Raw genomic sequence first — 24,447 nt, forward strand, 5'->3', positions numbered from 1 at the left:
CCCGAGGGCCTGGCTTCCCTTCCCTCCCTCACTCCCGCAGACCCCTACCTCTGCTTCCTGGGACTGCCTCCCAGATAAATTACTTGCACTCAGATCTGTCTCAGGGTCTACTTTGCGTGGAACCCAAAACAAGGCAAAAAGTCTTTTCTAGGTTTCATCAAGTTTGTGTTTCTTGATTAACTTTTTTTTCAACTTTGAAGTTTTAAAATAGTAACTCAGCACTTTCCTGACAATGGAAGTTCATCCCTGGCTGCTACTAGGCTCTTCTTTCTGATCCCCAATGAAGGAGGGGTGGGATGGCAGTGGGGGGACAGCAGGGCAGGGTGGAGCAGAGCTGGTCTGCGGTGGGGAAGCTGTGTGTGTTGGGGCTGGTCTGATGCCCACAGTACATTTCCCCAGCTGGGCCTCTGAGCTCCCTGACAAGTTGGGGTACCCCTTTGAGTGCTGGCACCCTCATCTCTCGGTCCTGAGGGCTGTCCATCCCATCTCCAGGCTGCTGGCTTCTTGAGGTTGGAGTCTCAACTACAAGGCCAGCCCCAAGGGGTCCTTCCCTGCCTAAAGCCAGCTCTCCGCCACTCTTGCCACCTCAGGGATGGGATGGTATTGCTCCTACACTAGCATCATCAGTCTCCCACAAGGGAATGGAAGCTGCACGGGGCAGGGCTCGTCTCCTTCTGCTGTCCCAGCACCCAGCTCAGAGACTGCAGGGGTAGGAGCTCCACACATGCATGCTTATCCAACAAGGGGACAACCATGCCCAGCTGCCCAACCCATCTGTGTGCAAAGAGCCAGGGAGTGAGCAGGAGGGCCTGGCATGGGGGTCCCTACCCCTGCCCAAATGTGGGGGTTCCTCTGGACAGGCACCAAGCCCATCCCACCCCACTCCCCGATGTGGCTGTGCCTGTGGCCTGGACCCTCCACGGACTGGCATGGTAGCCTGGCCTAGTTGCCTGGACCATGGCATGAGTGGGCAACTGGCCAGAGCAGCTGCTGGAAGGGGTGAGAGGAAGGCCAGCAGGTGGGAACCCCCACTGGGCTCAGGGAGAAAGCAGGGTCCTGCCAGCTCTGCCTAGGCACAGCAGCTCTGATCTTTGGTGGGGTGGAGTGGGGTGGGCTACTCTGGAAACTCCATTTTGGGGGGAGCAGGCTTGGAAGTCCAACGAGGGCAGAGGCAGCTTCAGAGGCCAGCCCAAGGCCCTCCCTGCTTCCTAGGACCCTTCGTCCCCCCGTCCACAGTACTTTCACCCTCCTGCACACTCCTGGCTGTTTTGCTGGGGAAAGTGTTGTCACCTCATCTGGGCCCTGAAAGGCCAGAGGCACAGATGGAAGCGGAGCATCTGAGTGGACACTGCCCACGCTGGGGGCCATGCTCGGAGCCTTGTCCAGAACTCCTGCTTGGCTAGAAAAGCAAGAGAAATTCCTCCCTTGATTGGAGACACTTCTCAGCTGTCTTAGGTTCTCCAGACCCTTCTTTGGTTGTACAGAATTCAAATCCAGATGGAAGGAAATGACTCCTTCAGGTGCAATCTTACCTTTTTCTGGGTTCCAAAATGTGGGCCAATAAGACCATCTATCTCTAGGAAAACAAATAAGTCCTTTTTCTTTGTTTTTTAAACATTTGTTTTAAGGAAACACTCTTCTTGGCCTGTCTTCTTACTTCGGAACAAATACAGACGCTCCTGGTGGGGGCTGCCGATGGTGGGGGCCAGCGAGTGAAAGGAAGAGTGGGCGGGACAGCAGGGGCTGTGATCACAGGGAGGGACAACCCCCCAGGGCACTGGCCAGTAGGGACCAGGGAGAGGGCTCATGTGTCTGCGGCGGGAGCAATCAGGTTTTCAAACACCCTGAACCTCAAGCCCTTCCTGGGGGTCGCCTGCTGGTGGTCGCTGCCTCTGGACATCTGCCCCTGTCTTGGGGGCGACCCGAGGCCTGCACAGACTGGCTCCCCAGGGCAGGGGCTGAGCACCACGGGTGCTGGTTTGGGGCCGGTTCCAGCCTCCACTGGGGAAGAAAGGAACAGAAGGTCACGAGCTGAAGGTCACCCAGGACAGCTTCAACACCCCTGTCCTGTGGGAAAGTGCCACAGCTCGCTGGACTGTCCCCCTGCATCAGGTTGAGCCAGCTGGGGCTGTGCCCCCCATTCGAGTCCCCACTCCCTGGGCGTCTGCTGAGTGCTGCCTTTCTCTGGAGGACCCTTGTCTTCTCCCTCCCGGCCCTTCCTGGCGCGTGTCTCACCCACAACACAGCCAGTGTCCGAGGGACAGACAGTGGCCTCTCAGTCTGGCCACGAGCCCGGCAGACGTGCAAGCGGCTCCTGGCCCTGGTGGCTGCGAGGTGAGGGCACGCCAGCCACGCCCCGGGCTCGCCGGCCGGTGGGCGGCTCAGAGAGGCGGGGCCGTCAACCCAAGGCCCGAGCCCCCAGCCCGGGCGGCGGGGAGGGTCCCGCCGCGAACGGGCCGCGGGGTCACGGTGTGGTCAGTGCTGCCGGCCAGCCGTGCTAGGGCTGGGGGCTGCGCCTCGCTGCGTCCTGTGGGGGTGTCCCAGGTCACCTGCCTGATGTCTGTCTCCTAACGTGTGGAATCCCCCCCGTGTGCGGGGCGCCCCGACCCCGGGGACCCCGAGCCGTGGGGCGGAGGCTGCGCTGACCGCCCCGCCCGCCCCTCCGCTGGTTTGCGGTTGTGGCGGGGCCCTATGGGTTTCTGGCCTGGGCGGCGGTGGCGGGACGGGCGCCTTCCCAGCCGCGCAGGAAGCGGCCCCGGCCGGAAGGTGGGCCCCGGTCGCCGCCGCCGCAGCTGCCGCCTCCTCCAAGCGGCCTTCGGGCGGGCGGGGCCGAGAGGAGCCGAGAGGAGCCGAGAGAAGCCGAGCGGGGCCGAGCGGAGCCGAGCGGAGCCGAGCGGGGCCGAGAGGAGCCGAGCGGGGCCGAGCCTGGGCGGGGGAGCGCGCGCTGCTGGAAGAGCCGGGCCGGGAGCGGGTCACATTCTTGGCCGGCGCTGGGCTGAGGCGGACGCGCGGCAACAAACAGCGCGGGGGCGGGGCGGGCGCGGGGCGGGGCGGCGCGGCGGCGGCGTGAGCTCAGCGCCGGGCGCTCAGTCCGAGCCGGAGCGAGCCGCCGGGAGGATGTGCGCCTAGCGCGCCGAGCCCCGCGCCGCCGCCGCGCTCTGAGGGCCGCGGGCCAGAGGCGCCTCCGCCGCCCCGGAAGCCGGGCGGGCGGGCGCGGAGCCGGCGGGCGCGCGGGCGGGCCGGGGGCCGGCGGCGGGCGCGACGCGGCCGGCCAGCGCCGCCGGGACGAGCCGGGCGGGCGCCGCGCGGTGGGAGGAGCGGGGCGGCGGCGGCGGCGGCGGCGGCGCGCCGCGCGAGGACGGCCCGGCGGGCCCCGCGCCCGCGCCCCCGCTCCTCCCGGGCCCCTCGGCCTCGGCCGCCGCGGCGATTCGCGCCTCGCGGCGCCGGCACCTGCCCGCGCGCCCCCCGCGAGCCCCGGGCCCGCGAGCGTTGGCGTTGGCGTTGGCGGCGCGCGCAGGGGCATGCCCCGCGCCTAGAGCCCGGGGGGCGCGCGGGGGGCGCGCGGGGGGCCCGGGCGGCGGGCGCGGCGCGGGGCGCGTGGATGTGGGGCCGGGCCCGGGCGGCGGCGGGCTCCAGCGGCGGGACCCTTTCGCCCCGCCCGCCTTCCCCTTCGCGCCTCCGGGCGAGGCTGAGGCCGCGGCCGTGATCGGCCGGGAGCCGGCGGCGGGGGGCGGCCGGGGTCGGGGCCGCGGGCGCCGCCGGGGCGCGCGGGGCGGCGGCGGGGGCCGCGGGGGCCTGGGCGCGCGGGAGCGGGAGCGGCCCGGGGAACCGGAGCGCACCATGGAGGCGGCGGCGGGCGGCCGCGGCGGCTTCCAGCCGCACCCGGGGCTGCAGAAGACGCTGGAGCAGTTCCACCTAAGCTCCATGAGCTCGCTGGGCGGCCCGGCTGCCTTCTCGGCGCGCTGGGCGCAGGAGGCCTACAAGAAGGAGAGCGCCAAGGAGGCGGGCGCGGCCGCGGTGCCGGCGCCGGTGCCCGCGGCCGCCGAGCCGCCGCCCGTGCTGCACCTGCCCGCCATCCAGCCGCCGCCGCCCGTGCTGCCCGGGCCCTTCTTCATGCCGTCCGACCGCTCCACCGAGCGCTGCGAGACCGTGCTGGAGGGTGAGACCATCTCGTGCTTCGTGGTGGGCGGCGAGAAGCGCCTGTGCCTGCCGCAGATCCTCAACTCGGTGCTGCGCGACTTCTCACTGCAGCAGATCAACTCGGTGTGCGATGAGCTGCACATCTACTGCTCGCGCTGCACGGCTGACCAGCTGGAGATCCTCAAAGTCATGGGCATCCTGCCCTTCTCGGCGCCCTCGTGCGGGCTCATCACCAAGACGGACGCCGAGCGCCTGTGCAACGCGCTGCTCTACGGCGGCGCCTACCCGCCGCCCTGCAAGAAGGAGCTGGCCGCCAGCCTGGCGCTGGGCCTGGAGCTCAGCGAGCGCAGCGTCCGCGTGTACCACGAGTGCTTCGGCAAGTGCAAGGGGCTGCTGGTGCCCGAGCTCTACAGTAGCCCAAGCGCCGCCTGCATCCAGTGCCTCGACTGCCGCCTCATGTACCCGCCGCACAAGTTCGTAGTGCACTCGCACAAGGCCCTGGAGAACCGGACCTGCCACTGGGGCTTCGACTCGGCCAACTGGCGGGCCTACATCCTGCTGAGCCAGGACTACACGGGCAAGGAGGAGCAGGCTCGTCTGGGTCGCTGCCTGGACGACGTGAAGGAGAAGTTCGACTATGGCAACAAGTACAAGCGGCGGGTGCCCCGGGTGAGTGTTCCCAGGCCTGGGAGCTGGGCAGGCCACACCCGGTGTGGGGGGCCCTCCTGGGCCAGGGGCTCCAGTCTCCCAAGGCTGGGACCTGCGTTACTGCCTTACCCCACGTCTTAGGGTTTGGTTTTGTTTTAAGGAGATTCAGGGCAGCACCAGTGTCCCCATCAACAGGGCCAGATGGCCTGGTTGGAAGGCCCTCTTGCCTGACCACCATGACAAGCCTGCGTAGGGGCTGGAGGCCTGGCCTGGTGGGTGGAAAAGCCCCCCTGAGGCCCACAGCCATTGCTCGGATAGGCCAGGAGGGCGCACGAGAGAGAAGCCTGCCTCATACTCGGGAAGTTAGACCCGGCTGGACCCAGGCCTCGAGCCACAGTCCAGGTCTTCTTTGGGGTGTCCAGATGGGTTTGGGGTGAAGGTTGTTCCCTCACCCCGGAAGCCTCCCAGATTGCAGACAGAGGGATGCTTGCCCTTGGTCCCCAGGAGACAGCTTTGGCAAGGCGGGGCCTGGTTTTGTTTCCCTGTTTGTGCCTTGAAGTCTTGGGACACAGACACAAAAATGAAGCCAGGTGTCCGGGCTGCAGTGGCAGGGGGCCGAGACTTGGTGACTCCAGCCCTGGGCCTGCCAGGGAGCAAGTCCCAGAGTCCCTGGGTGGAGTTGAGGGCGAGGGCCACTGGGCTCCCAGCTTGGGGCCTGGTCAGCGGGCAGTGTTGGAGTTACTGGCGCCTGCGATTTGTTTTGGACTTGCCCGTTTCCTTCTCTGCCTTTCCGAAATGCAAAAGGGTGCCGAGTGGAAGGGTCCTGGCCGTGGCTCTGTTGTTTGCCAGGCGGAGGATCTGTGGGATCTGGCTTGGGCAGCTTGTGGCCCATTAGATGCTGAAACCGGTCACTGGGGGTCCTGAGGGACTTTCCGTTGCACGCACCCCCCAAAAGTATTTGTAACTTTTCTTTTACATGTCCAGGTTTATTAAATTGCACACACACAGTGCTGCATTGGCTCAGCTATTCTTGGGAGGCCTAATTAATTCAGCTATTGCATCAAACTTTTTTTTTTTCTAAATCTGTGAATAGATGCTCCAGCCTGGTTTTCTCTGGGCGCCCCTCCAGCGGAGTGTCAGAGTTGTGGGAGGAGGGGCTGTGGAAGCGAGGGACTGTTGCCTCTGCTTGGAGGGGGCCGCATGCATGTGTGCATGTCTGTGTGTGCAGTGGTGTTTCTGTCCCGGACTAGGCCAGTGCCCTAGTGGCCACTGTGTGCAGACCCATGGGGGATGGGTGAGGATGCTGGTGGCCATTTCTTTCAGGTGGGGAGGTGGTTTTGGTGGACACGATGGGTGCTCCCAGTGAGCTGAGGGCCTTTCTGTTCGGGGTGCCCATACCCTTGCCAACTCCTGTGGCCTGAGGAAGCCAGCAGTGTGCTCCTCAGGGACTGTGGTGAGCCCAGGTGGACCGTGGCGCTGGTCATCGGCGAGGCCCGAGCTGCTGGGAAACGTTCATGTTACCGATCTCCAGCGTGTTGAACGGGGGATCTTGTCTGAGCAGGGTGTGTCTTGTTTTTGTCCAAGTCTGGGTCATGTGTGTGTTTGTGGTCTTTTTGTCTTCCTGGGCTTTGCAGGGGCCTGGTGGAGTGGCCAGCAGGGCCTTTTTGTCACAGCTGCTGTAGAGTGGAGCCCAGGACTGGCCTCTCCCTCCCTTGCAGCAGGCCCTGTGGTTCTGGGTGAGGGGTCCTCAGGCTCAGGGCAGGCCTGGCCAGAGCTTGCGGCCCAGGTGCCCCTTGAGGGGAAGGCAGGATGTCCCCAAGCTGTGGTCCTAGAGACAGGCCAGGCTTCCACTTGGGTCATCTTGGCAGACTGTTTGGAGAGGCTTTTCTCTCTCAGTGCCTTCTTTAGCACTGCTCTGAAGTCCAGTTTACTGATTAAAAAGACATTCCCTGAGTGGTGAGTGTGAGTGACTGGGGTGTCCATGTCTGAGTGGCAGTCCCAGCCCTGCCCTCACAATGGTGGCGTGGACTGGGTCCCTGCACATTTGCCAGCTCCTGCATGCTTTCCTGAGGAGGGACCAGAGGGCCACTGTCCCCTCCTTGTGGGGTCCTCGGGCTCCCAGCCTCGCCTCTCTTTAAGTTCTCGGTGGTGCAGCGGCTGGGCTCGCCTTGCTCAGTGACCATGCCATTGGGAGTTCTGAACTGCGCGGTCCCCTTTAAATCTCCCTGGACAGCAGTGTGCTTGTCTGTGTACACGCCACGGGCACCATGTGAGAAGGGGGTGGCTCTCTCAAGGTGGGCGTGGACCCATGGCTGCCCAGACCCCACTGGTCCTAGGAGGAGTGGCCTGGGAAGACCCCCCGAGCCCCACCCGTAGCCCCACTGCTGATCTCCTTCGGCTCCTCCTAGTTGCCTCTTGACAGCTTGATGGGATATGTTTTGATTTCTTCACTTCCTTTGTAGCTTATTTTAATATTTTTGATCTATGGAGGATGAGGGCAGAAGGATCAAAAAATGTACTGGAACTCTCTTTGCAGGGGACGCTGCTTCCAGCAGGCCTTTGGGCTCTGCTGAGCGGGAGTGAGCCTTCTGGGTGTTTGTGCGAGGCGAGGTGTGGGCCGGGTCTCCTGCTAGGGTGGACTCGGTGATTTTCCCAGTTTCTCTGGAACCCTGATTACCTCTGCCTGCCCTCCTTTGCGGGCGGGCCTGGTTGTGGTGTGGTTGTGGTTCCTGTGGTCATCCCAGTGTGGAACCGGGTGGGAGGCAGGGCTCCAGCTTTGAGCTCTTGGGAGGCCCTGTGTAGGTAGGAGGCTGTGCCCGAGGCCTGGCATGTCAGTGGTGCTGTGACAGTGTGAGGGGTTGGCAGTCTTCCTTGGTCGTGTCTCCCTAATGTCATAGGGGGCTCAGAGGAAGTGTTCACTGCTGTCCCGGCTTCCTGCTGGTGTAGCTTGGATGACCATGTGTGCTACCTGGGAGCGCCACAAGTCACCTCTTAGGGATTCCTATGGCTGTTGTCATTGGGGGGTATCCTGCAGTGAGCCAGCCCAGCTCTGGAACCTGGGGGTTTGGTCTCACATTTCCATTCTGTCCCTTGCTGTGTGACCTTGAGTGAGTTGCCTAGCTTCTCTGTGCCTCAGTTTCCTCATGTGTAAACTGGGGACTAATGTTTTATTGATCTTGGGTGTTTAATGTGTTGAGTGTCACAGGTGGGGTCTGTACGGGTCATTGCTGCTTGGAACACATGGCAAAGAGACAGGAGCCTTTACTGCGCCATCCTTCCCTTTCCTTTGGCCTGGTCAACTTTGTCCCTTTCTCTTGGGTTGTCTGATGGCTGTTGCACGAAATTGGACTAAATCTTTTCATTGGCATAGATTGCTGTCAGTCAGAAAAGTAGACAAATGGTGGCAGTATGAGCTGCCGCTTGGCCCGCTGCCTGGGACACAGCTTCTTGTCCCACGGGGCATCTCGCTGGGTAGTCAAGCACTTCCTTTCAGGCTGACAACAAGGTGGCACGGTGCCTCCCTCGGCCAGAGCAGGGTCCACTGCTTCTGTGTTTGAGAAACAGGCTCCTAACTACTGTGTATGGTTTTGAATGTCCTCCTGAGTGAAGAATTTCTGTTGTTACATTATTTCACCTGTCTCCAGACGCCTGAGGTCTTCGAGGGGTCTTTGTTAGACTTGCTCGTGTGTACGACCAATGTCAGTCCGTGGTGTATGGAGCCGTGCGCGGCAGGCATGGCGGTGTGGGTTGTCTGAGTTCCTGACACTTGGTAACTTTTTCTGGCCAGCCTCAGTGAGTATAGAGTCTTGAAGAGAGTGTTGAATGACTGAAGCTTTTAGGTGCAGAGTCCAGGAAAGAGTTCTGGACCCAGGAGCCCGCTCTGAGTAAGTTGTATTTTGTTCTTTTAAGCTGAAATTCCTACAGGAAGGGGTGGTACTGGGAACTGGGAATTGCTGGAAATGGCCTGCTTCTTCCAGGACCCCTCTTTGGTGTGGCGGCAGACGTTCCCAGGTCTGGGGGGTGCTTCAGAGGGCGGGCTGTCCCTTTGCCTCTGGCCTCCTTTTGGAGAAGTGTATTTACTGTGAGGGTGTTTTGCTGCAGGTTTTCGTGGGGTGCAGCGCTGATTTCCCAGCTCCTGATGCTTGGCTCAGAGAGCAGGCTGCCTTCTCAGTGATGCTCTGCAGTCTGGCTCCTGGACGAGCCCCCAGGCCCGTGCACAAGGATGGGGTCTGCGAGTCTGGTCTGATCACCAGGGCAAGGGCTGCAGCACAAAGGCTGGTGGGTTCTTTCCAAACGGGGGATACGGTGGCCTGAGAGCTAGCTCTAGCTTCTGCCTGCGGCCAGAGCCAGTCCTGCAGTGAGGGGGGCTGGGGGCCCTGCCTGCCCCGCCTGTGCCCTTGGCTGGCCTCTGCTGGGTGCAGAGCCTCACACAGCTCGTTCTCTGGGCACGGCCCATTGCCCCATCCGTCTGACTGTCCTGCTGGTTTCCAGGATCCCCTGGGATCTGGGCTGGGTGCCTTGCCTTCTGGGGGCAGCAGGATCACTGAGTAGCTCCCCTGCTGCTCCTTGGGTGCCACAGTCAGCATGGGGCTTTGTAGAGTAAGGTTGCTGACTCTGCGGCATCTGTTTCTCCACCTCCCTGCAGCCAGTTTGTGTAATGTCTGTCTGAAACGTCGGCGAGACAGACAGGATGTGGCGCGTGAGGAAGTCTGGGTGAAGTGTGAGCCGAGCCCCACCCCGGAGCCGGGTGTAGGGGGCAGCCTCAGCCCCGGTTGAGCCCTGCACCCAGGGGGGCCCTGGGGGGAGGCGGCAGCGGGTCCGGGGCCTGCACCCCGGCTGTCTGGCAGGAGGTGTCCACAGCCTGGCGGCTGGGCTTTCTGTGGCAATGTGTCTCTTTCTAAGGATTGCGAAAGTTTAGGGAGGATTTCTCCACTAGAAGGATTATGCAAGTTTCAACTGAAATGTTTTTTAAAAGTTTTTTTGTTTTGAGTCAAAATACAGAGGCTGAGTTATTTCTTTAAGATCTGGGACAGCTGAGAAAGAAGAATGTCCCGCTCTTCCTCATCCTCTCATCACTGGGGCTCGTGGAGCTGGGGAACGACTGGAGACAGGCCTAGCTTTTCACCTTCACGCCTCCCTCCCAACTGCTGCTGGGGGTAGTTGTCGGGTGGGGGCTCCTTCCAACCCTGGCCATCACCCGTCATGTCCCTGGGGACACTTTATTGCCTGTGCAAGCCTGGCCGAGGTCTACCCTCACCTTTGCACCTGACCTCAGGGAAGCTTGGTTCCTCCTCTGGTGACTGGGTGCTGCTCTGGCCACCTTTCTCCTTGCTCTGTGTTGTGGGTAACTCAGGTCACCCTCAGGAAGCACTTGGCACGTCCTGGGGGCAGGGGTGTAATAAGCGATAGCTCTTAGTGCTGCTTTTTTGTGAATACGGAGACAGTTCCTGAAGAGCTGTGCTTTCCAGAGCCTGTTTGTTTGCTACATTGCACAGAACCTGATGCTTTTCCAGGAGGCCTCGCTGGGGGACGGGGCCTGGGGGTCCCCCAGCTCCAGGCTCATCACCACTTGCATCTGCTTACTTACTGAAATGAAGGACCAAGACTTGAGTGTGAATTTTCGGTGAGACTTGTGGGTGACAGTAGTAAAACCTAGGAGAAGGCCCAGGGTGGACACAGCACCCATGCTGTTCACACCCTCAGGAGACTTGGTGGCACCCGGCACCTGTAACCTGCAGCATGTGTCCTGGTGCTGCTTTGGTCTTTGCTTGAAATTCCTGTTCTTTTGAGTACTCCTGTCTTTTGTTTGGGTGGACACAGGTAAAGGGAGCTTCAACAGGGGTCTTGGCATGAGCCTTGGAAACATCTGAGATTCTCTTTTGCTACTTGGCATTTGTGTCTTCTTTGATTTTACTTTTTTGACTTATAAAGGTGTAGAGAATGTTGTAACTTCATGCTTTTGCAGCTACAGGTAATAATTTGGGAAGTTCATCTGTGGCTTATGGCTTGCACACCTAGCCCAGGCCATCTTGGCTGTGGGAGGCCTGGTCATGCTGGCCTTGGGGGGCGTGTGTGGGGTTGTATTGTTGGCTTCATGGGGCTGGGTGGGGGGGCTTGGTCACGACTGGGTCTCCAGTTCCAGGGTTGAAATAAATACTCATCGAATGACTTAGCGGAAGCGCAGAATCGCCCACCGTCAGGGCTGCTGGCAGCTCTCTTCCCTGGCTAGGAGAAGGAAGCTGGGAAGCTCTTTCAGGAGTGGCATTGAGTTCCCCCTTAGGTGGCATTCTTTCCTCACCCCATTTTAGGTTTTGAAGAAAGCGGTTCACTCAGATCTGACTTGGGGACAATTCTACCCTGGTTCCACATTGGAGTGCTCAGAAAGTGCTGGAATGTTACCTGTGGCTTGGATTGAATGCCCGTGTTCTTCCAGCTCCTGGCACTGCCTGGCCGAGCCTCTGTGACGGCTGTCGCTGCACCTGCGGCTTCTGTTGGACGGTCGGCTGCTGCTTTGAAAGAAGCAGCTCTTGCTAGAAGTGGGCTTCCAGCAGGTCCCAGTGTGCTGCTTTCAGGGGAACGTGGTGGCTCAAGCTGGTGGCCTCAGGTGGACATGGGTGGTGGGGAGGTGGCTCCCGGTGAGGGAACTTGACCCCGAAACAGAGGATTGTTCACTATCCTGAGAGTTAGTGGAGCTGAGGCTTCACGCCAGGGCCCAGTGGAGGTGAGGGCGTCCCTGTGGAGACTGGCAGGCAGGTGGGTGGAGTGCAGCTGGTCCGAGGGCCTAGGGCACTAACTGGGCTCTTTTCGGTCCTTCCCCTTCCTGATTCGGCCCCTGGTCTGCACGTGGGAGTGACTGGTGGGACAGCAGCTCTGCTGTGCTCTGGTGCTGGGGCCGCTGAGGGGCCAGCTGGCAGGGAGCTCAGTGGGGCTGTGGGTGAGGGTGGTGTCCAGCGTGCCTGCTCACTGTCGCTCTGGCCACACTCCTCGTGGTACCATGGCTCCTCAGCCGTGGCTGTCTGGGTGCCGCTTCACACTGCCCAGGGTCTCCTTTGATGTCAGCTCACTTCTGTGCTTACGAGAAAAAACCTGTACAGCTAGCAGTTAGGTGTTTTTGCTAATTATACTGTTTTCTTCTGCCCACAAGTAACTCTGTAAGCGATTAGGACAAGAAGTGGCCTCGGGCCTGCAGACCCCCTCACCCTGCTTGGGGCTGCGGGGGCCGCGAACTGCCAGTGCAGCTGTTCGGAAAAGGCTGATGATTGGACAGTTGCTCTCAGAGTCTTTATGTGGATTCTGCACTGAAAGTGACATGGAAACGTCTTTGTGTGTGTCTTTGCCTATAAACAGAGAAGTTCTTGGTTTCTGTTTCTAGAAATAAGGCCAGTTGGGTCCTCTGCACCATGTTGTGGAGGGGAGTCCCTTCTTGGGGTGGAGGCGAGACTCTGTCCTCTGGAATGTGGAGAGCAGCTCATCCATGAGGCCGTCAGAGCTGAGGCCTCCAGCAGGTTGAAGGTGGGCCTGTCCTACCCTGCCTGGGATGAGTTATTTAATAAGTCACATGGCATCGGGAGGCTGATTTTTATTATGTCGTAGGCTCGACTTTCCCAGCGGGCGTCCCGTGTGTGCTGGGGTCAGGGGTTTCTCTGTGCGGGGCACTGTGCTGGGGCTGCCTGGTGGGGCTGCTGCAGAGTCAGGGCGGCTCGGCCTGGGAGGCTTGCAAGGAATTGCGCCTGATCCTCCTCATCCAGAGAGCCTGAGCCTTTCTCAGACAGCAGTTTGTTCTTGCACTCCTGTCAGTGATCCCACAGCCCGAGGCTCCTCAGCATGGCAGTGGGCGGGCACCGTTGCTGGCCTGCTGCTTACAGCCCACCCTTGGCTCTCTGGCTCTAACAGTTCTCGTGGGTCCCAGCTGACTGGACCGTGTTGGGCCTCTGTCCGTGTCCTGGACGTGCTGTTCCCCGTGCCACCCTCACCGGTTCGTGGCCCTGCCCATCTCCTGTGCCCCAGCCCATCTCCTGTGCCCCAGCACTGGTTGTGCCCCTGGGCTTCCCCTTCCCTGCCCAGCCCTGACACCCGAGGGTGGTGCTCCTTGGTCCGTGGCACGTCCAGCCCCACAGCTCCCCTCTGCAGAAGTGGCGAGAGCCAGGGTGCCAGAGTGAGGGACTCATGCTCGTTTGTGGAAGCTAACTGTGAGCATTGGGTCTGGACTCTGACCCCTGGCCTGAGTGGGAGGGGGAGTTGCCCGACAGGGTGGGGGCAGCCTGGCCCCCTGCAGAAGCTGTGGGTAGCACACGCGACCACACGTGGCGCATTTTGTGCATCTCCTGAAGCCCCCTGTGTTTGCTTCCATGCATCCCCCTGGACCAGCAGTAACCAAAAGAGGGTCACGCCTGGAACCTGTGCTGTCAGCATTCAGGGCTGCAGCAAGGTCTCTGTGCCAATGAGGCTGCAGGGGGTCCTGCTGTCTCCCCTTCCTCTCTCCCTCCAAAGGTGTGCCCTGCTGGGGCATCCTATGTACCTAGGTGGGGGTGGAGGCTTTGCAGAGCCCACCCCAGGCTAATCAGCCTTTCTGGGGAGGGGGCTTGGGTGGAAGATGCCCAGGACCTCCACGCTGGTGTAACTGGACACTTGGGAGGTGGGGACCCAGGGCCGCTGCGTAGGGCCCGAGGCACTGTTGGCCCCATCCTTGCTCTGCCTCACCTGCTGCCTCCCCTTCTCGGAGTTACAACCTGTGTTGCCCAAACCATTAAAAAAAATTATACTCCCAAGTTGAATGATATGCAAATGTAGTCAATTAAGCGAGGGGATTTTAATTAGCAGTTTAAGTTCATGTGTGAAGTGCCTTGCCTTAATTACTTGACAGTTTTGTTGTAAATTTGCTAAGTTTTTTTTTGCAGAACTATCAAAACTGTGATTTTTTTTTTTTTTAAACATTCTTGTATGCGAAAAGTGTCGCCTAGCTTGCCTGACCCTCGTGGATTTTGTCTCAATTTATAAAGCTTTTTAAACTGTGAAAACAAGGTGAGCCCTGTGGGCTGCCTTGTGGCGGTTCTCTGAGTTAAGCTGCGATCTGTGTTTTCCCGCGCACAGGCTGGTGGGGGGGCTTGCTGGTGGGGGTCTTGGGCTCCCCGCATAGAGAACATGCAGAACTTTCCTCCCAGGTTGGATCTGGGCAGCTACTGGCAGTGCCTTGCCCCAGGGTCGGGAGACCTGCAGAGGAGTCAGGAAGGTGGGGCCCCTGGGGTCCCCCAGGGCCAGCAGTCACAGAGCTCAGGCTGGGGGACCTACACGGGTGGGCACGGGCACGCCCCTGGGGTCCCTGAGGCCTGCTGTTGTGGCTGGATGTTTGTTTGCACTGCCTTGGGGGTTCACGGTTTAGTTTTTGAGAGGTGAGAATTCCTGATCTCGAAGTTTCTTTCCTGATCACTGAGAGCCTTTGTCCCTGTTGCCTTGAACCAGAGGCAGTTTCCACAGCACTGGGGTTGGGTAAGACCTGCCTGTGTCCAGGCTCTGCCCACTGGTGCCCTTTTCAACCACTGGCTGGGCCCCTGCCCTCTCTGCCAGGATGTCCCAGTGTGGACAGGAGGTTGGTGCAAATTGTTCTTTCAGCTGGATTCAGAATATGCTTTAATTTGCCTGTTGTTCTTAAAGCTGTCTCCTCTGTGGGGCAGGGGGTCGTGTATGATTTTTAGTGCCCCACGTTTACTTGCCTGATTGAGCTTGATGTCTCTAGTATAGACAGGTTTTTAACAATTTAAACATTTTTATTTGAGTTGTGATTTATTTGGTGACTTACTCGGCTCTGAATGAGGACTGGATCTGTTTTCTCTCAGGCATGTCTGTGACGTCCTGTGCCCTCCTTTTCTCTATGAGGCATGCTCCCCGGGGGCATAGGAAAGCAGCCTAGGACCCAGCAGGGTAGCCCCATGAGGTGGACCGCTGTTCCTGGAGTTCCGCCCTGTTTGTCCAGCCCAGCCTTCTGGGATCTTGGCCTTAGGGTGAAATGGCCATGAGGGTGTGTAACGGCACACACAGGCGGAGAAGCAGAGGGAGGGAGGGAGGGCAAGGGCCTGGAGCAGTGGGGGAGGGGCGGCGCCCAGAGCGTGCTCATGTCCTGGGGGGAGGTCCCATCTGCGCCTTTCCGAATAGCCTTGAGAAACTTGGGCATAGTTGGCTTGGCTGGCTAGATGGGAATGTGTTTGCGACACTAAATTTTCAAAAGCAAATGGCAGGTGAAGAGCTGCAGGGGGGCGGCCGCTTTGCTCACCTGCCTAGGCCGACATGCAGGTGGTGGCTGCAGGGACGAACTCACAGGCTGCTCCCCCAGGCAGGGCTTCCTGGGCCACTGAGATCCACAGTAAAAGAAACCAAGTGGATTTTAAGATGTAAAGCCCTCTTCAGCCTGACGGGACTGCGCAGTAGTAAAAGTACACTTGGGGCCGTGGGATGCGAGGCTGCCCTGACGGCTCCCCCCGCAGCTGTAGCCCACCTGAGGAGCGGCAGTGAGACTCCGCATCGTGGGGGAGGAGTGTGGCATCTTGTTTCCATGGTCAGGTAAAAGGCAGGAGTGAACCACAACTATTTCCCTGGAAACGTTTGAAGCCAGGGTGGAGGCTGCCCATGTGTGCGTGCCAGCCCTGCCACTACAGCTCTCTTTCTGCCCCCTGCAAGGGCAGCTCTGCCCTGGCCTCATCGCCTGGGGCTGCAGTGCGGCCTTACGGCCTGGACCCTGTGGTGCCTGGCCACCCCAGGGTCCCATGCAGGGCCTCAGGAGGGCTCTGCAGAGCTCTGTGGCTATGCTGCACACCTGGCCTCTCTGTTTTCTGCTGCGACTTCAAAGCTCGTGGGAGCAGAAGACCAGGAGGCTGTGAGTCTGGAGAGGCAGGGCTGGCCAGGTCCCTCTCCACTCCCCGCACTTCCCCACAGGCTGGTAGGGAACGTTTCCGTTCACTGTCTTTGTGACTGTGGGTCTTGAACTTGTCCGTGCACTTATAAAAACAGTTTTATGTGGAAGATTTCAAGCTTACCCCAAAGTAGAGAAACTAGCTTAGTGCGCCCCATGTACCCAGTTCCACAGTTATCAGCACTCTTGCTAATTTGTTTCATCTGTCTTCCTCCCTTTTTTTTTTTTTTTTTTTTGAAAAGGGACTAGTTTTTTAAAGCAAATCCCAGGCATCATCTGATTTCATATTTAAGTGTTTTAATATCTATGTTAACAGATATGGAATTGGAAAATATCATAACCATGACGCCATTAAGATGCCTGACAACATGAGTGGAATTCCTTAGCAACAGCTTGTGTTCAGGTCCCTGCTGTCTCAGAAAGGGTTTATGCTACTGCTTTTCAGAATCCAGGGACACCATCGTGTGTGGTTGATGGATCTACTGTGTATGCATCTTTGTGCATGTCTGTGTGTGTCTCTGTGTGCATGTGTCTGTATGCATGTCTGTGAGTACTTGCCTGTGCATGTATGTGTGTACTTTTATCTGTGTGTACATGTCTGTGTGCATGTATGTCTGCATTCACGTTTGCATGTGTATGTGTGTGCATGTTTGTGTGTGTCTGCCTGTGTATATGTGTGTGTACTTGTTTGCACATATCTGTGTGCATGTATGTCTGCATTCATGTGTGTACTTGTGTGTCTGTGTGTGTGCACCTGCCTGTGTGTGTACTTGTGTCAGTGTGCACATCTCTGTGCATATGTGTACATTCACTCGTGCTTTTGTGCATGTGTGTGTCTGTGTGCATGTCTGCCTGTGTATGTATGTGTGTACTTATGTCTGTGTGCACATGTGCCTGCATCACATGTGTTTGTGCATGTGTGTGCACATGTATGTCTCTCTGTGTGTCTGTGCATGTCTATGTATGTGTGTACTTGTGTCTGTGTGCGCATGTCTGTGTGTATGTGCGTGTGGCTGTGTGTGCATGTGTCCGTGTGCACATTTCTGTGTGCATGCATGTCTTCATTCACACATTTATGAGTGTGTCTGTGTGCTTGTCTGCCTCTGTGTGTGTGTGTGTGTGTGTGGTGCTGTGATGGTCTGGCTTGTATGGACAGTCCTAAGTGCTGTCCTGAACATGGCAGAGGTGACAATTTTTCTTGTTGAGAGGCAGCAGGGGAGTGAGAGGGCAGAGTGTGGTCGTCATATCTGCTGGCCTTGGAGCCAGATTCTCCCCCTTGTGGAGGGACAGCCTCCTCTCCTAGAGTTGGGGCCAGGTATGCCCATCAGCGCAGCCACCAGCACCCACCAGCACCCACCAGGATCTCTGGAAGTGGAAGTGGTGAGCCCTTGTGAATGTATGAGCTTTTCCCTGTACACGTGTCATCAGAAAAGCAGTTGGCACATGGTTCGCTGAAGGATCCTCAAATGGTAGAGAAAAGGGCAGAGTAGAGTAGCCAGTCCCTGTGGTACTGCCCTCACCTTAATCTCCACCACACCGACTGGAAGTGTTTTTCTTGACTGGGTTTTCCCTTACATACACCGTCTTACAGTCTGCCTTTCCCCTGAGTGCAATATTGAAAGTATTTTCCTCTCTTGCTAGGTTTTCTGTAGGAATATTGTTCTTTCTTTCAGGAGATAAGCTAAAATAGCACATGGTGACAACATTCAAGTGGTACAGAAGGCTGTGAGAGAAAAATGGAGATGTAGCGCGGGTGATGTTCTTGGTTACTGCAGGTGGATGCGGTATGCTGTTCGGTGCCTGTCCTTCCTGCTTCCTGTCTTTTGGGGTATCAGTGGCGCTGGGTGCTGCCTTCGGCTGTCCACATGGTATTTCCGAGTGTTTGCTGGTGTTGAGCGTTCTGGAGTTTCTCTAATGTCTAGGGCATATGCTATTTTTTGTTACCGCAAGTGATGCTTCAGGGCTTGTCTTAACACACGTGCACCACAGGAGCTTCCTTGCGCAACATGCACCAGCAGGAAATGTCATGTACTCTGCAGACCAGCTGCTTCGTCCCTGCCCTGTTAAGAGAGGCAGCATACCCCTGTTCCTGTTTTCCTGTGGCCCTGCAGGATCTCCATCCCAGGCGCCTCCCCTCCCTATGTCTGCCCTGTGGGGCAACAGGGTGGTCGCCAAGCTGTATCCCAGGATCCCCAGTCATTGGTGCTTGTCTGCGCAGGGCCCTCTCACTCGGTGCTCTCGTCAGTCTGGCTGGATCCCTGTCACTGCTGTGTGGATTTGCTGCATCGCTGTTCTTGTGTTGGTGGATATTTGGGCTTCTGGTGTGGGTGCCTCAGGATAAGTGTGTAGAGGGTTGTTGGGTACGTCTTGGTGCATGCGTGTGCACGAGCTGTATGTGTATGTGGACCACGGGCCTAGGAGTAAAATGGCTTCATCAGAGGGTGCATAGATCACACCAGGCTGTCTTCTGAAATGTCCCTGTCCTGCCTTCCCCTTTGTCATGTGACGCCGGGCGTGGTGAGTTTCTTGCAGATCTGGCAGGTCAGAGGGATGCCTGCTTGTCACCCTTCCGTTTGTTTACATTGGATGCGCACTCACACAGACACAACTTATGCCTGGATGGATTTCTTTTGCATCTTAAATCATGTGGGCTGACCATGTTTGTGCTTAAATCTTTGTGCACGTTCTGGTCACTTCTGTAGTACGCTCTGAGGTCCCCAAGAGGCAGGGCCGATTCAAAGACTGTTGGTTTTACGTGTTACCAAAATTTTTTTCTAAATGGTGTGCCAATTTACACACCCACAGAACTGTAAAGAAGCTACCCATTTTCCCACCTCCTTAAGGTACTGTTATTTAGAATAGCTTTGTTAGTTTGGAAGGTGGAAAGTCACATTGAGTTGTATTTCTTTGCTTCCTAGTGGGATCGACCATTTTGTTATTTTTGGTGCTCTTTTCTGTAATTTGCCTTGTGCATGTTATTTCTTTTTTGTTGTGGCAAAATAGACATAACGTAAAATTTACCATTTTAACCGTTTTTAAGTACACTTCAGTGGCATTAAGCACATTCACTCTGCTGTGCAACCATCACTGCCGTCCATCTCCAGAACTCTTTGTCTTCCCAGACACGGACTCCGTCTGCATTGAACAACAGCTCCCTGTCTCCCTCCCCCAGTCCCAGCAACCTCTTTCTTTCTCTGTGGATTTGACTACTCTTGGGACCTCACATGAGTAGTTTCATATGGTATTTGTTGCTTTGTGACTGGCTTATTTCACTGAGCATAACATCTTCAAGGTTCACCCGTGTTGTAGCATGTGTCAGAATTTCCTCCCCTTTTAAGGCTGAATAATAATTCCGTGGTATGGGTGGTGCACATCTTGCTCACCCACTCATCTGTGGGTGGACACTGGGCCGCTTCCACGTTGTAGCTGCTGTGAATATGCTGCTGAGAGCACGGGTGCACAAATAGCTCCTTGAGACCCTGCTTTCAGTTCTTTTGAGTATAGACCCAGAAGTGAATTGCTGGATAATGTGGTAATTCTATTTTTAACTTTTTGAGAAACCGCCAGACCGTTTTCTGCAGCGGCGCCCTGTTTTGCACTCCCGCCAGCCGTGCACGGGGCTCTCACTCCTCCACGTCCTTCCTGATGGTAGCTATCCTGTGGGTGTGAGGTGGTGTCTCCTTGTGGCTTTGATATGTATTTCCCTGATGATCAGTGGTGTTGAGCACCTTTCCATGTGCTCATGGGCCATCTGTGTGTCTTCTTTGGGAGCTCTGTCCAAGTCCTTTGCCCATTTTGAATTGGGCTGTGTGGATCCTTTTTTTCGGTTGTAGTTCTCTCTGTTCTGGGTATTCATCGCTTCTTACTGACATAAGTGACTGTCTCCACTGTTGTAAATGACCTTCTCCTGGTGCATCTGCTGAACATACCTGGTTTGGTTGCTCTCTGTTGCTGGCAGGCTGCCCGCAGGTCTTTGTTGTGGTACGTTGGGAGGCAGGGACATCTTGGTGCCGGACTCTTCTTTATAAGAGGAGACCCTGCACATGATAATGCCCAGGGCTGCCTGTGAGTTCTCTGTCCCCCTGTGCTGGGCAGAGACTGTGCCTGGGATTGCCAGGTGCTCAGGGAGAGGGTTCCTGCCCCATGCAGAGGTGACAGCAGCCTGCTGGGATGGAGGCTGTGAGAGTCATGGTGGGAATGAGTCTCCGAGTGGAAGTGTGGCCTTGAAGCACAGCAGCAGGCAGGCCTGGGCGTGGACACTGTTTTCTTACAGAGCACCTGCTGTGTGCCTGGCCTGTGACAGCCACGAGAGAGAACATGCTGGTGGGCCTGGGGTCCGATCTGGTGATCTGGAGACCCTGCCTTGCCCACTGTGCCTGGACGGACTGCCTTTGCCTCTTGGGGAGACCTGTGTGAAAGCTGTGGGGGGTGTGTGCACACATGTGTGTGCAGGTGTGTGCAGCTGGAGAGGGCAGGGCCTGGACAGATGGCTGGCTCAGCCTGGGGACAGGGAAAGGCAGAGGGAGGACTTTGGGTTCCCGGTGGGCCTGACTGACTTCGCTTCTCAGTCTTCAGTCTGCCTTCTCCCAGACTCAGAGAAAGCTCTTCAGGAAGAGATGGGCTCACCGAGAGTGAGACTTCTCGCCACGTGGAGGCCTGCACTCCTTCTTCCTCCTTAATCTCTTTGCCAAAGGTGGGCTGCGTGGACCCAAGGCAAGGTGGTGTTTTCCTGGCAGCTCCTTGAAATGTCTGCCTGGCGTGGGGTGCAGCTGCCAGGCAGGAGGGACATCCCTTCCCTGGCCACTCAGAGTGGGGACAACCCGCTGGCTCGACCTCGACTTTCCCTGGAGAGTGGGAGGAGGGGAGCCCCGGGGCCTGCTCCCGGCCCCAACGCGGTGCTTTCTCCTTCCTGGACTCCAGAGGTGCTTGGGGTGTGCACAGCTGACCTATGGCCAAGTCCAGTCTGGCTGTGGGAAAGAGGTGACCAGGGCCCTGGCCCCCCAACCCGCCCCCCTCTGCTGCCTGGTGTTGGTGCTGGCGTCCCCCTGATGGGCTAGCTCGCCTACCTGGGCCTGTAGGCTAGGGCCCTTTCTCGTCATGCGTTGGACTGGATGACTCTGTTGGTTCCTGGGAGGCTGTTGGTGAGCGTGTTGTGTGAGTGACTGTGGCCCTGAGACTTGGAGAATATGCTTGTGGGACCTTGTGTGGAACAGCCACGTCCCTTCCCTGCAGCCCAACAGGCTAGGCCAGCTCCCTGTCCAGGCAATGAAGCCTCGAGGTTCGGGGGGTGGAACCTGGGGCCTGGACAGTCACCTTGGCCATAATGGGCGGTGCCCATGCTGCCCGCTTCCCCGTCCTCGGGGTTACACTGCGAGCTGATGATTCAGCCCTGCCAGCGGCTATTTCCGTTACTTGGCTTCCAAATGCTGTGTCTTGGCCTCCGCCTTCAGGAGCAGGCTTGCACCCTGGGGCGGGCTCCTGGCCGAAGTGACTGCTCTGCTCTTTTGTCCTGCTTTGTCTGAACTGTTGAATATTAATGAGGGGAGCTGGGGCGTGAGGGCAGCCACCATGGAGTGGCTCTTTAAAGGAGGGTCCTTGCTTTTTGTTTTGCAAATATCACTTGGGTCCCCGGCCCCCACGGTGGGGGTGACGCCACTGGTTGGATTCAAAAGGAGGGCCTGGCGGCCACAGCCTGGACAAGCAGCCTTTGACCTGAGGTAGGGAGGGTGGCTCTTTGTGTCTGGGTGTGGAAAAAAGAAAGGGCAGGCAGTCTCTTGGCCACGCATGGGCTTTACCTGCTGCGGTCTCATTCTGCCCATGAGCGAGGTGGAGCCACTGTGACCGTGTCTGGTTTCTAGGCTGCTCTTTCCTCCCCTAACTCCTCCATGCAGGTAGTGGTCAGTATTGTGTTTTAGTATCTCTGGTCAAGCAGAATTTGCTAGGAGCTTGAAGAGAGGCAACGTTGCTTAGAGGTTGAGGGCATGGACTCTTCCATCCAGATGGCTGAGCCCGAATCCTGGCTTGGCCACTTCCTTCCTCTGGGTTGCGTCACTTCTGGGCCCCGGTTCCCCATTCGGAACCGGATAACTATAAAGACCCAGTGTGGTGCTGAGCTGTGCAGCAGCTTCACCGCCTTTAGCTGTTCGGCCCCTCTCCTTTTCAGAAGAGGCAAGTGGGCCTGTCAAGCTGTCTCAGGAGCCAAGCCTGGACTAAGTGCGGGTGATGAGCTGTGTCGGGTGCTGGCGTGGGGACCCTGCCCACAGCCAGCCAGGCCAGTCAACCAGCTGATGGAAGCCAGCAGGTGCCGCAGTGAAATGCATGCAGTGTGCTGGGCAGCCATGAGGCTGGGGGCCTGTCCCTGGATTTGGGCCTGTGCTGTCTTTTCTTGGTGCTGCCAGACACTGGCCACCCCCAGTGGCCCGCTACAGGGTAGAGGCTGACTTCTGTTAAGCTGTATGTTTGGTGGGGCCTGCAAGGGCACGCCCAGCCTGGGCCTCAGCATTGGATCGCTTTGTGGTTGGGTCCACATGGCCCCGGCCTTGTCTGTCAAGATGCTGGCTGCATGTCGTCCCTGAGGCTCTGTGGGCACAGGCTGAGGATGTCACAGAGCCCTGGGTCCTGCGTGCTGGGCGTGCATGGCGGAGTTGCCCCTCTGCTAAGTTCAACCACCGGATGACGTCCAGTGCTCTGTTTCAGAGCAAAGCTGTGGGATTTATTTCCAAATATTACAATTTTCTGGTAGCTCTTTAGGCCGTGGTTTTGATAAATGACCCAGCAGTGGCAGGTTCCTTGCTTGTGGCCTGATCTGAGTAGAGTGAGACTGACCCCAGGGAGATTTTATTGGGAAAAGAGATTTTTCAGAAAATGAAAGCAAGGCAGCGTGTGGAGAACCAGCTTGGAGACCCTTGGTTCCGTCAGCTGTTGTTGGGGCTGAAAGCTTGGGAGAGACAGAGCCAGTGGGAAGGGTCCTGGCACCAGCATCGTAGATGGACTCTGAGCTGCAGTCTCCCAGGGGCCTTCCCATCCTCTTGCCACTGTTGTCCAGGTCCACAGGCACGTTGGATTTGTCCATTACTGCACTAGAGAGTTGACCTGGAATTTGAGATCTGTTTCTAATGGGCCAGGGTTTGTTACAGTTGAGAGAATTTAGAATTTTGGGGGTTGGATGTCATAATGCTGTTTTGGTCTGCGTGATTTTTGGCCGCTTGTTTTAGAGAAACTGTACGGCTTGGATGTTAATGGCGCTCATTGTCCTATACAAGCTGAAACAGCCTTGAGGCAGCCTCGAGTCACACCGGGCTGTCCCCGGAGCCTGACGTCCACTCGCGCATGTTCCTTGTCTGTGGGGTGGCCTTGCTGCCCCAGGTAGGTCGTGGTCCATGGCTGATGGGGGAGCAGAAATGAGCCCGTGTGCAAGCCTGCTGCCTCTCCTTGGGTTAGGACTTGATGTTTGGAGAAATCTTCAGACGTATGATAATGTTGTGAGAATCAAACAGTGTTGGCGGCCCTGTTCACCGAGATACGCCGTCGCCGATGCGTGCCATGTTGGCTTTCTGTCTCTGTGTGAGAGGTCTTGTAGTTTTTTGCTGGTCCTTTGAGAACATGTTTCAGTTCTCCCCTCAAGCTCTTTTGTGTGAATCTCTTAAAAGCTAGGGCATTGTGGTGACCAAATCTGGGAAGCTGACCCCATGCCCACCTGTGGCCAGGCTGCAGCCATCAGCCCGCTTGCCCGCTGTCCTGGTCCTTTTCCAGCAGCTTACTTCTGCCCAAGCCCTGCCTTGTGGTGCAGCCGATGACTCTCCTGAGCCCTGTTGTACCTGGGCAGTCCCTCAGCTGCCCTTTGTCCTTCACGATGCTGGCACATTTGAAGGGCACCAGGGGGCCGTCGTGTGGAGCACCTCCAGCCTGGCAGTGCCTGGTGGTCCATGATTGGAGGCACGGGAGCGTTTTTGGTAGGAGCCTGGCATCCACGCTATGTTCTCAGGAGCCTTTTCCCTCGGTAATTAATGAGTAATCCACAGGAAGACTTTAGACCCTGTAACTTCTCTGGCCCTGTGAACTTTCTCCCTGTGGGTTCGGGGTCCTCTGGTGATTCTGCCAGGCTTGGTTTTGGAGACTGTGGAGCTTCCCTCCTTGGCCCTAGAGCTCTTCGTTTTCCCTCCTGCCTCTTGCTGGTTGGTATCACTGTGGACCCTGCCTTTTAAAGCATCACCGTTACGATCCGTTCTAGTCATTATTTTGATGCCCAAATTGTCCTTTTGGCTGTTTGCTGGTGTCGGTCCTCACTGGTGTCTTTTTTGAGAGTGAGCAGAGCTTTCCCTGCAGTCCCTCGGGCGCCCTCACGTCTCGTGGCAGTGCCGTGTGGCTTGCTGCTCCTGACCCACAGGACCAGGTATGTAGACTTGTGGACGCCCCTTCAGCCAGACCTGCCTGATGAGCAGATGCCCACCTCCAAGTGGACGGCATCTGTGGCACTGGTGCCAGGCAGCTGAGGTGCCACATGTCACTGGCAAAGCCCAGTTTATCTGACAGATTCTCAAGTCTCAATCACAAAGTTGTGTCTGCACAAGATGGCTTTTCTAGAAAAATGAGCAGCAAGGCATTTTTCTGCGCAGGAACATTGGCCATTTTTCCAGGCTTCATTGTCATTGATCATTTACAACCACACGCCTTCCTCTCTTTGCTGGACTCCCTCTCCGCTCCTTGGCTGTGGGCACAGCACGGCGAGTGCAGCTTATCTGGCTCTGTCTCTGGAG

At 57.6% G+C, this 24,447-nt stretch overlaps 1 protein-coding gene across 1 annotated transcript in view; it reads left to right on the forward strand.

The window, feature by feature from the left end:
* Positions 1–3,800: 3,800 nt before the first annotated feature.
* The window catches only part of SKI (SKI proto-oncogene), a 70,135-nt gene continuing 49,488 nt past the window's right edge, over positions 3,801–24,447 (forward strand). Inside the window, exon 1 of the mRNA XM_063106164.1 lies at positions 3,801–4,809. Within this exon, the coding sequence (XP_062962234.1) occupies positions 3,841–4,809 (969 nt within the window). The 5' untranslated portion in view covers positions 3,801–3,840. The remainder of the gene's footprint in view (positions 4,810–24,447) is intronic.

Source organism: Cynocephalus volans, chromosome 8 (genome assembly GCF_027409185.1).
Source record: "Cynocephalus volans isolate mCynVol1 chromosome 8, mCynVol1.pri, whole genome shotgun sequence".
Classification (NCBI taxonomy): Eukaryota; Metazoa; Chordata; class Mammalia; order Dermoptera; family Cynocephalidae; genus Cynocephalus; species Cynocephalus volans.